The following is a 16,530-nucleotide window of genomic DNA, read 5'->3' as shown; positions in this document are numbered from 1 at the left end:
AGGCCTTCCTTCAGGGAGGACTTAACCGCTATGGGGCGATTCCACCCACACCTGCCAGACACTTCAGGACCCTTCTAGAGAGAGCTATTAACAGTGCCTGGTATAAACTCACGAATTATCTCACTGTGGCTAATTCTCCATCTTACTACCAGAAAGTTCTTTATTATAAGGTGCTAAAAATGATAACTTGACCTGAGCAAGTCACGGGTTATCCAGTCCTTATGTTCTCAGTAATATTTCCCCAAATCCAAATATAAAAATTAAGCAAACAGTCATAATTTCTGACACCTTTACAGCACTTGATGCTTACTAAGTGCGTGGTTAGTCTATAAGCAGTATTTTTCCTAACAGGAATGGTTCTTAGGGCTCCCGTGGTGACAGGGGTGCTGCAGGAGGGAAGTCCAAATGCCACACTTGATTGTTTCTAAAAGTACTGGACTTTTATAGATACTAATTTCAAACTTATTGAAATATTCATGCTCAGATGAAATCCTTTTGTACAAAAGGAGGTTTGTTTCATTATCTGAGTTTGAGGAACAAAAGAAAAGTTACAGGAAAAAAATTAAAATATTAGCTGCCCACGAATTTAAACTAAATCCTAATAATTTTCTCTAGGTAGGAAATGATTAAATTTTCACTTAAGTTCAGAATGATATAAGTTAAATACTCTGCTTAAGCAGATACAAGACTAGAATATTTTCAATGAGAATAAGAACATGATTTTGCTAAGTGAAAACTTATGCTTAGATTTGCTGGAAAGAGTGAGAAACTGAATGTGATCACTAAAATATGTTTGGAAAACCTATTTAAGATAAAAATTAAATGAAAGCATCTCCATTTATGCTGGGAGAAATTTGTTTATTTGCTTGTTCCTTAACTTTTTCTCCTTTTCTGAAAAATGCTCATGTCTACGCTTTCAGAACTGAGGCTGGATAAACTGGAAAAAAATATACTCTGATGCTACAAGATCATTCTTTACATTCATTAAGCTTCACTTCTTTTTTACTTCTTCATTAAAACCTTAAGAAAAACACATTTTTACTTCAAAATTGTTAAATTATATTCATTGAGAATTGCCTAGAATTCTCAGGAATAAATGTCATTAATTTGAGTTCCTTTACTGTTTCTTAGGGAAGGCTCCTAGAAGATTTTTAAGCATATGTTCTTATAATGTCCTTATAATTCCAATGAATTTGATTTGGTAGACAGCATGCCAAGTCAACAACTGAAAGTCTTATCTTTAGAATCAACTAACTATACTCAGGTTATTTTTGCCTGAGTATCTCCCTGATATTTACAACTGTGCCTACCAATATATTAACTCTACATGTCACCTCTCTCCCCATTTGTTTACAGATACTTATACACAGTAGTATTATTCTAAACATTTGCAAGAAATTTTTTCATCCTGAGAGAGAATAAGACATCTGGGGTGGGTGGCAGGGGTGGTAAAATTATTATTATTATTTTTTTAACATTTTTTACTGATTTATAATCATTTTACAATGTTTTGTCAAATGAGGGGTAGTAAAATTCTCCAATACATTTCCAGCTATTGGATGTGCAGGAGATTGGAACGATCGAGGCTGAACTTATTTCATTCTGAATCATCATCTTCAGTAAAGCAACTGTTTCATTTGTGTCTTGTCTTTCTTTTGGAATAAGTGCCTCTCAGACATGAGTTAGCAAGATGATTCGGTATACCTGATATACTCGTCTAAGTCAACTAAAATCAGCAACATCTTGATGACTTCATAACTCTTTATGATGTAGAGGTAACAGCTTTTCAAAACAGCCTGTGAACAGTTATCTTCTTTTGTATTATTAATTTCATCAAAAATAAGGGGGGAAGATGGATACACACATTCTGGAGTGAGACATAACTTACGATAGCACAAGTCTATCCCACAGAGCTGTGGTGACAATTAACCTAGCTAACATGTGTCAACTGCTCAGCACAGTATCTGGCACATAGCAAGCCCTCACTAAATGTTAGTTATTATTTGAACTGTTCTATGTGTCTTGGGAAGCACAAGAGAATAAAAGAGATAAAACAGAAATGTCTCCTTCCTTCAGTGCCTCTGTACTAGACCCAACCAAAGTCTACCTCTGATGGAAGGACAGGAGCCCAGACCCCACCCTTAGGAGTCCTTATATAAACCCAACTCCTGCAGGTACCAAGCATAAAAGGATGATCAGGATTTCCTCAGGATACCAAGAGCCAGCCTGGTTAGCCAACTGTTACTAATCTTTAGCAGATATGAAGGATTGCTATGGGTCAAAATATAGATTTAGAAGGGAAACCCCACTCACATCAGAAAGAAAAGATCAGCTAGAAAGTGGAGACAGATGACAGAAGACTAATGGGATGGGACTGACCGAGTAAGCCAACCCTAACACAACGTAGGAGGAGCTGAGGCGGCGGCAGCAGCCCCAGCAGCACAGGAAGCAGATGGACGGCCTGGAGCATCACCTGTTCCGGTCTCATCAGGCAGGACCTTTCTGGTCCATGTGCAGCTTACTCAGCCTCACCTCCAGGACTCCTCTAAGGTCCCCTCTTGCTCTGACAGTTTGTATTTCTAAAGAAGGCTGGAGTGAGTGAGGGGTGCTGGATTTGAGTGTTTTATGCATATTTTCTTCAATGTGAAAGGAAAAAAAAAGAATTTATTTCAAGTGTAAAATGGAATATACTACAAATGGAAATTATTTACATTCTCCTTGAGATTTTAGAACAGGCTACATGAGGCTTTCTTTGTAAAGAAGGGTCTTCTAAAAAATGACAGTTGAGGTAAACAAGAGGCAGGCAGTTTGGAATCTCTGTCTTTCCTCAGTGGTTCGGCAACATACTGAGGTCTGTTCAGAGCCTCATCAGTGCCCTTTGCCAAGGGGCTAAGTGCAGAAGAGAAAGAACTGTCACAGTGGTGAGCAGGACAAGTACTGGACTGCCAGGGCACTGTGCAAACAGATTTGCCAGGGTTCCTATCCGCTCTAGGATGCAAAATGCTGCTGCGCCTCCATTCACGTTTTAACATTCACATTTTAGCTGATCTTTAGTTTATAAAATTCAAGTCCCTTCTCTCTATAATGGATGGTCAATGTACAACAGTTAGAAAGGACACACACACACACACACACACAAAATCCAGAAAAATAAAAGGAATTGAAGGGATCAACAAACATAGCTCCTGTAAGTAGATATATGGTTCCACTGGAGGCCACCGATCTTTAAGTGAATTGCCCAGAACCTGAGCTTTAAAGCAACTTAGACAATTATACAACTGGATATGCAAGAACATGCATAAAGGTCAAGGGCTGGGGCTGAAAACACACGCCTAGACGGGGTAAATTTTGAAACAGCTGGAGTACACATATAATAAGTTATAATAGTAGTGAGGTATTATCATATGTTAGATGTTATTTCTGTTTTTTCATAATCCCAAATTCACCACTGCAAATAAAGTATTACATTTTTGAGCCCCCTGACATTGTATAAGCTCCTGTTTCATACATTCTCTTCAACCACAGTTAAACCCACAAGGTCTTTGTACTTAATCCTATTGAATGACAAAAATAGAGGGAAGTCTCCCATGGTTTCTGAAAAGATATAGTACTTTTGTACTGTGTTAAGAGTCAATCAGGCCGAACTTCATCTCAAGATGAAGGCTATCTCATTAAACAGTGCAAAGGAAATGTTAGTCTTCACTCTGTATCATTCAAGCAATCTGAAAGTATGCAGTAAATGATTGTTCAATGACTGAATAAAGGAGTATGGGATTTAATCCAGCTATTACATTGAGAATCAAACTAATAAACAACATGAGCATCTTTCTATTTAGTTTCTGCAAGCTTACTACACATGTGTAAGTCATATATCAGATTTTCATAACTGAGTCACAGTAATATTCAGTCTGTGATTACATAAACACATTTGATATTGGAATGCCAGAATTAATATGCAATTAAAAATATTTGACTCTTTTTATATATTACATGTGTTTAACAAAATTTTCCTGTGTATAATCAAGGAAACAATTTATATCATATAATCAAGTATTAGTATCAACTCAAACTGAAATAACAAAATATGAATATCCTACCTGAACATCTTTGTATTTGTCTCGTAAGTCCAAGAGCCGATGATAAGCTTTAATGGCTTCTGAAAATTCGCCAATGTCAGTGCTAGTGAGAAGGTAGTTTTCCCAGATCTGCCAATGTTCATAGTTGCACTTAAGGGCCTCTTGTAAAGTTCTAAATGCTTTTACTCTATTGAAGGTCAAATTTGAAAGAAAACAATAATGAACAATCATGGTTAAACAAACAATAGCTAAATGTGTAAAATGCTAATGTGGACTTTCTGTCAGTCCTTAATCATTCACGTTAGTAAATAGAATCAGAAGTCCATACAACCCCAAACCACCTCAAAGTTCCCTAACAGGAAATGGTAAACAAAAACGGGGAGAAATGAAACAAGAACAGGGAGATATGAATGAAAACCAACTGGAAACTCGGGAATTAAAAGAGACCAACAAACAAACCAAAAAATCTCAACAGGTGACAAAAACTAGATTACACGCAGTCAAAGAGAGTATGATGAACTGGAAGACAAGAGTGAGAAATTCACACAAAATTCAGATTAAAAAAAAAAAAGAGTAGTCAAGAGACAGAGGAAAGAATGAGAAGTAAAGTTCAAACACACATTTGATAGACATTCCAGAGTAAACAAATGCAGAAAATGGCAGAACGCTACGTTTGAAAGAGATAATAGATGAGCATTTTCCAGAACTGAATGAACATCTAAATTCTATGATCAAAAGTATATTTTGTGTACCAAGCATTATGTGAAACCTAGACACATTATATGAAATTGCAGAACATAAAGGTTATTCTAAAACCTACGAAAGAATGACAATTAGAGAACAGCACATATTTCATTAGCAGCAAAAGATGGCAGGGGACAACATAATACTACCTTTGAAGTGTTAAGGGAGATAACTGGCAGATAACTGGCAAATTTTATAATCAACAAAATTTACAGTAAAATCTTGTTTATCTATTCTACATTTTAAAATCCCAGTCTGTCCCTTCCCACTCCCTGCCCCCTTGGCAACCACAAGTTTGTATTCTATGTCTATGAGTCTGTTTCTGTTCTGTATTTATGTTTTGTTTATTTTAGATTCCACATATGAGTGATCTCATATGGTATTTTTCTTTCTCTTTCTGGCTTACTTCACTTAGAGTGACATTCTCCAGGAACAACCATGTTGCTGCAAATGGTGTTATGTTGTCGGTTTTTATGGCTGAATAGTATTCCATTGTATAAATATATCCTATCTTCTTTATCCAGTCATCTATTGATGGACATTTAGGCTGTTTCCATGTCTTGGCTATTGTAAATAGTGCTGCTATGAACATTGGGGTGCAGGTGTCATCCTGAAGTAGGGTTCCTTCTGGATATATGCCCAGGAGTGGGATTCCTGGGTCATATACTAAGTCTATTCCTAGCCTTTTGAGGAATCTCCATACTGTTTTCCATAGCAAAAAAAAAAAAAAAAAGTGACAATGAATATATATATATGTTCATATATAACTGAAAAATTGTGCTGTACACTGGAATTTGACACAACATTGCAAAATGACTATAACTCAATAAAAATGTAAACAAAAACAAAAACAAAATTTACCACTCAAGAGTAAATGCAAAATCAAAATATTTAAGATGTACGAAGACTAGGAAAGTTTACCACCTACTGACCCTAACTTAAAGGAACTATTAAAAGATCTCCTATTGCAAAAATAAAAGGGACTTCAAAGAGAAGAAAAGAGATACAAAAAATGATCAATAGTGAGAACAGAAATTGATGAAGTGTGTCAGTAAATTTAAATAATTATTGACAACAAAAAATATTATGAGTTGTGTTTTAAAAAGGTAAAACTAAAAGTATACAGACCATATTCCCTGCAATTAAATAAGAAATCAGTAGTAAGTAGACAGTTTAAAAAATACGTTTGCAAATTTAAAAATGCACTCCTGAAAAAAAAAAGAAAAATGCACAGTCGGGGAGCAGGGGAGAAACTCATTAAAAAGTACAAAATATTTAGAATTTAATGAAAGCACCATATATCACCATCTGCAGGATACAGGTGAAACAGTATTTAGAGAGAAATTTATGATTTTACATGTATTGATTATACTATATGAAGGATGGAAAATAAATGAGTTAAAACATTCAACTTAATTTGGTAGAAGAAAACCAAATAAACCTAGAAAAGAAAAAAAGACTAGAGATATGAAATAAACATATAAAGAAAGAATAGAAAGGATCAAGAAAACCAAAAGACAGACAAATGTCTAACTAAATTCCATTTAGAATTTATAAAAATGGCACAAATAAGATTAGTAATTTTTTAAAAATCCTAAGAGAATATCATGAACATATAAAACGAGCTAAAAACCAGAAAAGTCAAATAAATCAATAAAAATTAAAACCAGGCTAGGCAGATAAGGTTTACCAAGCCATCACAGAATCCTTGCCTTATCCAAGCCACTTAAGAAAATAGAAAAGACTATTAAAAACTTGATAGTGACAAGGATATCAATATAACTTCAAGTAGCCTATTCTCAAAGTTAAACATCTCAGCCATCAAAAAGATTCTTAATGCTTTACTCTACTGGTTGGACAAACACTATAGCCCCCTTATAGATCATAAATGTTTGACTGGACAATTATAGTAACCTCTTTCAAAGGTATGCTATCAATCTTCCTTTCTAGTAGCCATTTTGAATTTGCTAACTTCAGACTACAAGGTATATCTCCCTTTCCCTGCTGAGCCTCAGTGTTTCATCAAGACCCTTCTTCTCTACTGACTTCCAGGCAAATTTTAGAGGGGCTGGTGAGGGTTCTTCTGGCTGACATAGGCCATTGCTCTGAGAGTCACCCCCTTAAGCACTTAAAATAAGTGTGCCTGTATCATCAGTAACTTTCCCCACAAGTCACTGAGCACACAAGTCATTTACTCAATCTCTAATACACCTACAGTACCAATCAAAACAACTTCACAATTAAGTCCTTTCAGTCTTTTCATAACAGCCAACTGACTGCAGTTTAGGTTTTTTACTCTCCACGTTAAACAATTTACCTAAAGTTGTCATGGAGTGTACCGATTCCTTTATCCTTTGGCCCACCCTCGTTTATAGTTATAAATGAAAGTACCCCTGCTTTAACACTTTCTCAAATTCAGCCGTAGTTGCTTCTATGGGATTTTTTTCCCTTCTTTTTTCCTTTCTCTACCCCACTCCCTATGTCCACTTCACATGTGACAGCAACTGCCCTCGACAGTGGTGGACTGAGGGTCCCCAGGTCTCCCATCCCTACAGGAGTGAGGAGGAAGTTATCCCATCTGAAAGGAACTCAGCAGGCAGAGATCCATGCTGGGAGGATTACCCTTTTTCTGTATGTCCTCCCATCCTCCAATCACAATTTCCTGGCCAAAAAATTTTTGCAATAAAATTCTTTTTCAGAAAGTATGACTTCTTTATAAGGAGCTTCAATTCTGGATTCACTTATCAAGCCCACAACACTAGTGATACTGCACCATGACAGTTATACAGGAAGATGGAAAATCTTCCCTAGGGACTGGTAGGGACATGATGCCTAAAGAAATCAGACAAAACAGCAAAAAAAAAGCTGTTCAGTGAAGAACCTGGTGATAGCAGAGCGGGAGACAAGATAGTTTAAAGGGTCATTTTAAGCCACAGATAGATTCTTTTGAGAGGAGCAGTAATAACTGCCCCTGAAGTAAAATCTCATGAGTCAAAAATGAGCTATGTCCGGAGCAGCAAAGAAAGCAAAGAGTAAAAAGGCAAAAATAAAGAATGATTTACCTCTGACTTTATAACCCCACTTTTACACAAAAACCTATTCATGGAGCTTCAGGAAGATTAAAAAAAAGCGTCAAAAAGAAGTTGGGGAACAATGTACAAGAACTACTGAGAGAAAGCGACTAGAATTCTTCAGATTAATGGGCTGGAGGACAATGCAGAGTATCAAGTGCCTTGCTACATACAAAATCATCAGGGTTACAAGAAAACCCAATGAGTTCATTCCACAAGTATGTCAGGGATTTCCCCTGCCTTTCGATTTAAACCAAAAAGGTCTCTACTGAGTTTTAACACAATCAGTCCTAATCACGAACACAACATTATTTTCCAAAGAGAGTGACAGAACAAACAGTGCTTTATTTATATAGAATGTCATCCAAGAGGAACAGAAGCATTTCATGATCTCGACGTAATGTGGATTTAATATCTTTAAAAATACTTGTGAATCCACAAAGAATAATTAAATTAAGTTTGAAAATAAAGCCAAATAAAAATGGAAATATAACCATCCTTTAATTCATTTCTTTAAAATTGAAGCAACAGCCATCCTTCCCTTTCCTTAGCTTTCTGTGGCCGGTCAATAAGCCCAGTTGGTTGTCCCCTTAATAAACTGGCATCCATCTGCCCCTTCTTCTTCCAGTCTCGTTATCTCCTGCCTGGATTGTTACAACAGCTGTCTCCTAACTGGTTTCCCAGCCTCCAGTTTCCTCTCTCGTCTGCCACCAAATAAATCTTCCTAAAAAGCTTCTTTCTTTATGAAGTTACCCTACTGAAATCTCTGGCTTCCTATTACCAGCAGCATAGTCTCAACTAGTTAGTCAGATGATCAGAACACGCTGCCATTTGACCCCAACCGACCTTTCCAACCTCATCTCTCCCGGTGAATCTCACCAGAGTCTCAAGCTGGACTGTTCTACTTCCTGCCTCCTGAAGTGTGGCATTCGTGCCTGTCACTCTGCACTTGGTCCCCACTCCTCTTGCTGAAAGACTTTCCTCTCTCCCCTCTACCCATTCTTCAAACTTTAGCTTGAATCCAGCCTTCTCTCAGAAGCATTTCTGACCGAGCATCATACACCTTCTCTCTTCTGAGATCCTCACAGGACTACATGAGTGGCTCAGAATAAGGGTTCGACGAATATCACCTGCTACTATCATAGCCCTCTCTGTATTTCTCACTTGACATTTACTACATACCACTTAAATTGTTAGTCAATTTTTCAGAATAATATGGTATAATATCTTATTTTCTAAACCAATACACCCTGAAGACATTGGTTCATTCTCATATTTCTCAGTAATGTCCAGTGCATGGTAAGCAATCAATAATAAGAATTTATCAGTTGAGCTGACTGGCTAAAGGCATGCTTGCTTTTATCATGCAATGAAATTTAGGATACAAAACTTCACTCTCAAAGATTACAAATAATATTTCTTATTTTATTACATATTAAATGTTTTCAAGAAATAAACTACATTTAGAATTCAGATGGCTATATTAAGTCATTCTAACTCAAAGATATGGGCAGGCGAGGGAAAAAGATAAAGCATAAGGCACAATGTTTCAGTGTTCAGTTGAAGAAAATCTCATTCATTTATTTTGGAAGCAAAGTTCTTCATATTTTTCTGAGGTACTTACTTTTGTTTTAATCGGATATAGGAAGTTGATAAATTGTTCCAAGCTTCAGCATTCTGAAATGATAGAGAACCCATTTATAGATTGTTCTCATTTAGGGATAATAATTGTTACAACCAAAAACATAATATATTTTCCTAGTCTAAGATGTGCTCTTTACAATCACGATTTTCAAAAAAGTATGTTTAAAAGTATATGAGAAAATTAAATAAACTTAACATTTATAATTTAGAACAAAAACAAAACAACAAAATGATATAACTATTATATCATAACTTGGAATTTAGTTAAGATTTTATTTCCAAATTTAGAGTTAACAAAACAGCTGGACAATTTACAATGTAATATATACAATGTACAGATTTATTACAAATTCAAAGCATGAGTTTCTATCCTAAAAGGCTTTCCTTTTTTACCGTCATCTTTCATCAGATAGGAGAATAAAGGAGTATGTGTTTTCCAGTGTTATGCCTAAGTATTTCATCAATCAAACATATTTTTCTACCTATTCTTCTATGTAGTGACAGAAATAAATTAAAACCTCTGTATAAATGTTGAGTCTCAAAAGAAAGATATAAATTATGTATGTTCCTCTTTGTTCCACCTTTTATAAAATATAGAGTATATAGTTCTCAAATACCATACATATGATTTTAAAATTAAACAGCAATGGACCCCTGCTTACAGACAGCACAGTTAGTACCAGGCTAGCTATATCACCATAAAAAGTTACAAACGGAACAAAAGTTAGGCAACAACTGTTTTTGAGAAGCTGGACAACGGGAAGCACAGGATTGTGAGCCTTGAGAGAAGGGCTGTTGAGATGTCTCGTCAAGCAACCTACATGTTTATCAGGAGGCACAGAATGGCAGAAACCAAACACAGCATTGCAAGTCTTAATGAGACGAAGGGAAAAAGATCAGCGATTAGGGCTTCAATTTGCAGGACAAAATATCAGGGATGAGAAATTTTGCAGAGAATAAGCTCAGGAATCTCAATAAGCATCTCCCTGAGTCCCTGGCTGATTAGTAAGCTGTACATGTACAGGGCAAAACTTCTTACGGCCAGGCGGAGAACAACGACCAGAGAGCTGTGAGCTGAATGGAGAGTCTAGAGGTCACACAGTACTGGCAGTTATTCAAGTTCCAACCAACCAGAGTGGATAATTCTCACTGATCACCTATGGGATTAAGTTCAGACCTCAAAAGGTTATACTTTAAGGGAAGGGTGACTGCAACTCTAGAATAAGGACAACTCCAGACCCATCCTAAGCTTAAAATCAAGCTGATCCACAAATGAATTAACCAAATATCAAAATAAAACTCTACCTTCCTCAAGGGAAGACAACAAAACTGAAAAACTCAACAACATAGCATCCACAAGTGTAGGATATAATAATTAAAAAAAAAATTGGTAGACAGGCAAACAAGCAGGAAAATTCACGCACAATCAAAGTAAAAATTGGTTAATAGAAACAGAGAGAAATTAAAGAGATGTTGGAATAACCACACAAAAACTTCAAAACAGTTGTTATAAATTTAATCAAAGATTTGAAGAAAACATGAAGATAATAAGGGAACAATGAGCAATCTTAAAAGAAACATGGAAACTGTAACAAGAACCAAATAAAAATCCTTGAACTGAAAAAATACATTACCTGAAATGATGTTTAGGTTTTTTTAAATTGAGATGTAATTGATATATAGTACTGTGTTAGTTTTAGGTGTACTACGTAATGATTTGATGTATCTGTATGTGGTGAAGTGACTACCACAATAAGTTTACTGAATATCCACCACCACACAGAGTCTGATTAAGTCTGAACAGGCTTAACAGCAGATCTGACACAAGTGTAAGAGCTAAAACAATAGAACTCTCAGAGGAAAAGATAAGGTAATCTTCATAACCTTGGATTTGGAAATAGATTCTTCAATATGAAACCAAAAGCACAAGCAACAACAGAAAAAATAGATAAGCTGGACCTTATAAAAATTAAAAACTTTTGTACCTCAAAACACACTCTCAAGAAAGTGAAAAACGACTTACAGAATGAAAGAAAATATCTGCAAATCATATGTCTGATATAGGACTTGTATCAAGGATATAAAAAGAATTTTTACAATTCAAACATAAAAAGACAAATAACCCAAATGGGCAAAGGATGTCAATAAACATTCCTCCAAAGATGACATAAAATGACCAATAAGCACATGAAAAGATGCTCCACATCACTAGCCATCAAGGAAATTCAAATTGAAGCCACAATGAGATATACCACCTACTAGGATGGCTATAATCAAGAAGATAATAACAAGTGTTGACAAAGATGTTGAGAAATTGGAACTTTCACACATTGTTAGCGGGAATGTAAAACGGTGCTTTAGAAAACAGTCTGGCAGTTTCTCAAAATTTTGAACACAGAACTAACATATGACCCAGTTAACTCTACTACTAGGTATATACCCAAGAGAAATAGAGACATATGTCCACACAAAAACTTGTAAATGATTGTTCAAAGAACATAATTCATAATAGCCAAAAAGTGGAAACAATCCAAATGCCCATCAAATGATGAATGGATTGATAACATGTGATATGCCCATATAATGGAATATTATTGGAAGAAAATATTGATACATGCAACAACATGGAGGAACCATGAAAAAATTAAGAAGTCAGTTACAAAAGACCACATATTGTATGATTCCATTTACAGAAAATGTCCAGAATAGGCAAATCTATAGAGACATAATGTACATCAGTGGTTACCTGGGGCTGGGGGTCAGGGGTCAGGGTGGAAGGGGTTTGGGAGAAATGAGAAGTGACTGCTAATGGGTATAAGAACTTTTTTTTTATGATAATAAAAACATTCTAAAATTGATTATGGTGATGGTTGTACAATTCTGAATATACTAAAAAAAATCGATGGATTGTACAGTTTAAATGGTATGTAAATTATTTACCACCTCAGTAAAGCTGTTAAATATTTAAAGACTGTAAACTAGAAGAACTTTCTAAAAATGCAGTTAACAGAGGCAGTACATATTAGTGAACAGCAAAGTATATGTGACATTTTGCTATATATACTTCAGCAAAGTATATTGTTAGCTAAAAAACTGTTTTATCAAAATTATTTTCTAAGCAAAACCATTAATAACTTAGCTACTATAAGAAGAAATTAATTTCTAGATTTATAAATCAAATACCTTAAGGTGTGACCATCTATCGATGTATACTTTCCTCCAAAACTAAAGGAACTGGTATTTATTTTCTTGGACATAGAATAATAGAAAGTTTGCCTCTGTTTTGCTTTCTTTTCTCTCTCTCTCTCTTTATTGTGATAAGAACGTTTAACATGAGATTGACTTCTTTATAAATTTTTAGGTGCACGATATAGTATTGTTAACTGTAGGCACCATGTTGTACAGCAAATCTCTAGAACTCATCCATCTTGCATAACTGAAATTACATACTCGTAGAAATTGCTGTTCTGAACTACAGTACAACTCAAATAACTCAGAGACTATCAAAGAGCTGTAATGTGGAAAGAAGATCAAACAAACTTACGTCAGGTTCTAGAGTCACACAACGCTGAAACGCCCTCGCTGAACCTCCATAGTCTTCCAAGGCCAAATAGGCACAGCCAAGAGAAAACCACACTCCAAGCTGCAGAGACCAAAAGAAAAAGGCATTCAAACACAAAGGGCATTTATAGGCTGGAATCTGAAAATCATTTAAGAGACTATCAACCAACACACCTCTATAATAAGAATGCAAGAAAAAAATCAAAAAACAAAAACTCATTAGTACAATGTAGAAACTTGAAATGTTCTTTATATAAAAATGCTGTATTGTTTTAAAAAAAAAGAATGCAGAGTTATATAACAAATATTCTACATTTTATATTAGTTCTCACATAGGAAACTTAGCAATGGAGATGGCATTTTTCCATATAATTTTCAAAGCTAATGTAACACTGAAAACATGTACAATATCACTGCACATCTTTTGCTGAGAAAGACCATTCTTTGTGTTGAACAACTCCGGGAAAGCAACGGAGAGCTCTGTTGATAAATCTTGATATTATAAATGGGGGATTCATCTAACATTTTTACTGGTTATCAACTATGTAAAAAGTATACAAAGTATCAGCAAGTTCATAGCTGATGAATGTATTACAGACTTGAGAAGAAAAATGTTTGCTTCCATCTTCAAGTTAGACCACAAGTCCTTATGCAGTTTAACCAAGAGTCAAACTGCCCTAGCACATATCTGCTTAGGCGTGTCTGAAAAAATTTAGAAGTAGGCTCAGAATCTGGACTACCAGTCATTCAAAGGGGAAAGCCTGACTTAAGTCAGTAAGATTTGTAAACACAGAAATTCAGAAAACAGGTAAATTAGGAAGTGGCTATTGAAATTCAGAAGAATTCTTTACACCACCAGGTTTCCTTGAAATTCAATAGACTCTATCAAAAGGAAGATAAAACCGATAAAAATTCAATGAAATTAGTCAGAAATGCAGCCATTACAGCTTTGCTTTCCTTTCAGATTTAGTCAGTAAGGCCAGCAGCAGAATGCAGTCCACTTTCTTACTTTCTTTGACTCCCGGGACAAAGGCAGTGAGCCAACAGATAGATTTGGTTGAGCCCTTTAGAGTGAGAAAGAAGTGAGGTGCTCTGTTATCTTGTCCAGAGCCTTCCACAGAGGCAAGCAGGGGGCTGCCCTTACTGCCCCACCATTCCTGTAAAGCTTGTTCTATATGGATAATTGAGGCCTGAAAGTTCTTGAAGTAGGTAAAGATTTTTAGACGATAATTAGAGATAAGGCTTAGAAGGTAAACATCTTTGGGCAATTTAACACTTTGCCTTGAATTCACAAGAGGCTATAATAACTGCTCTCAGGAACCTCTGTGGAGAAGAGGTTTGGTTAGGGGGATAGGCAATGGCTGAAAACGGGGTGGGTGCTTTGGTGGGAGCTGGGAGAAGAAGGGGTGCTAGGTTGAAATTAAGTTAGAAGTTCACTTCTCTGAATCAAGGGGCTCTAGCAACTTAAAAATTAGTTCATTACACTTAGCTTTTGTCTGGTTATTTATAGAATCAAATGAAAAGAGTTTCAATGCACAAAATCACACTCACCAAATGTGATTCATTCTGAGAGGGCCTAAAATCAGATGCTAGCTTATATAACAATACATGAAACAAGCTGTCTTACTTCTTTTTTTTTTAAGTGCTTTGTTTTATTTATTATTGTATTATTTAATAATCTTATTTTGGTAGGGGGAAGTAACTAGGTCTATTTATTTTAAGAGGAGGTACTGGGGATTGAACCCAGGACCTCATGTATGCTAAGCAAGCACTCTACCACTTGAGCTATACCCTCCCCTCTAAGGTATCTTACTTCTAACCAAGTTGAGAGTTTCAAAATTTGTGTATTATATTTCACCATTTATAAGGCGCACTTTTTTTTCACCATTCAACATCTCTGAAATAGATGCATCTTAATAACCAATAGTTTGTCACAGTTTTATTGGCAGCACTTTATTTTCTGTACAAGGTGGCACATAAAATAAATGTGCCTCTTACAATTGACAGCATCTTATACCCAATGAATTATGGCAGCGAGTTTACTTGGAATGAGGGATACTTCATTCTGGGACTAACTTAAGAAAAATGAGAATTGTCTGCAAAGTTCTCAAAATGCATGTGCCTTGCATGCTTCCTGCATCAGCAAAGAACAAACTTCCCACAAAACTATTTCACGTGTGTTGTTATTAAAAAAGTGAGTGTAAATTCAAGATATAAAGAACTTTATTTTTCAATCCACCTGAAAAGACGTAGGTTACAAATGTCTGAAATTAGCAATTATCTTACAGCTCTAAAACAAGTTGGCGATGAGATTACTATTTAAGTTTTTTAAACAAGCCAATGTTATATAACCAAGGTCTTAAAACTTAAATAAATTTAACAAGAATCAGGCAGATGTTAATTTACTATATAGTATTATGGTTCTCTTCTTTTTACTCTTGCTCATTTGTGTAGTTGTTTTAATAGTGTTTATCTGAAAAAAATTCTAAGATCATTAACTGCTGTTAGGTTTTCATCTACAGATAACATGTAATTATGATGGGAGATGACTTCTACACACATCCTAGTCTTTGAAATCATGAAATGGCTTTAAAAAAAAAACAGCTCTAGATCTTATAATTGCTGGTGGATGACCCACTAAACCATCAATAATACATTCATACAATAATACTCAGTTGAGGTCCTTGGAATTTCGGGGACTAAGGAGAATATTTGGTATACATGTTTTCTTGTTTTCATTTTAAACTATTACTTAACCTATATTACCAACACTGACTGGCACCTTGATTTATAATGGTCATGGTTTTAAGAACAGCACATCATAAAAGAAAAAATTCAAAAGAAATTTAAAAAAAAAAAGAACCAAAACACTTCTCACATGATTTCCCCCAAGTGAAGTTGTACATGGTTGGGTACCAAAGGTCTCTATCTTCTAGCCCAATGCTAGCAGACATAAACAGAATGCTAGCCTCATGACATTTTCTAGTAGCCACATTGAAAAAGTAAAAAGAAATGGATGAAATTAATTTTAGTAACATATTTGACTCTACATATCCAAAATATCATTTCAACATGTTATCAACATACAAAATTATTGAGATAGTTTACATTCTTTTCTTTTTTTCCATACAAAGTCTTTGAAACTTGATATATATCTGACACTTACAGCACATCTCAGTTTGGACCAGCCACATTTCAAGTGCTCAACTGTCCCACGTGGCCCGTGGCCACCGGACGGGGCCGCATAGTTCTACACTATTTCTCCTAAACACTGACATAGACCCTAGCATACTTGCAACCCTCCTTTCCTTCTCCATTAAAAAAACTAGCTCCTCTGGCCGAGCCTCCCTCAGGCTCCCATGTCTCACACAATACAGTCACCCCCGTTCCTCCTCATGCAATAGCAGCCAGGATGCTCAGCACTCAATGGGCAC

At 35.6% G+C, this 16,530-nt stretch overlaps 1 protein-coding gene across 3 annotated transcripts in view; it reads right to left on the bottom strand.

The window, feature by feature from the left end:
• The window catches only part of TTC27 (tetratricopeptide repeat domain 27), a 144,032-nt gene that overhangs the window by 22,051 nt on the left and 105,451 nt on the right, over nucleotides 1-16,530 (bottom strand). For all 3 annotated transcript variants that reach the window (XM_032497325.1, XM_014559194.2, XM_006184609.2), the window contains exons 14-16: nucleotides 13,080-13,178; nucleotides 9,516-9,568; nucleotides 4,098-4,263 (exon numbers count right to left, since the gene is read on the bottom strand). In XM_032497325.1, the coding sequence (XP_032353216.1) occupies nucleotides 4,098-4,263; nucleotides 9,516-9,568; nucleotides 13,080-13,178 (318 nt within the window). The remainder of the gene's footprint in view (nucleotides 1-4,097; nucleotides 4,264-9,515; nucleotides 9,569-13,079; nucleotides 13,179-16,530) is intronic.

Source organism: Camelus ferus, chromosome 15 (genome assembly GCF_009834535.1).
Source record: "Camelus ferus isolate YT-003-E chromosome 15, BCGSAC_Cfer_1.0, whole genome shotgun sequence".
In the NCBI taxonomy this organism is placed as follows: Eukaryota; Metazoa; Chordata; class Mammalia; order Artiodactyla; family Camelidae; genus Camelus; species Camelus ferus.
This window is presented reverse-complemented; position numbering and strand designations above follow the sequence as displayed.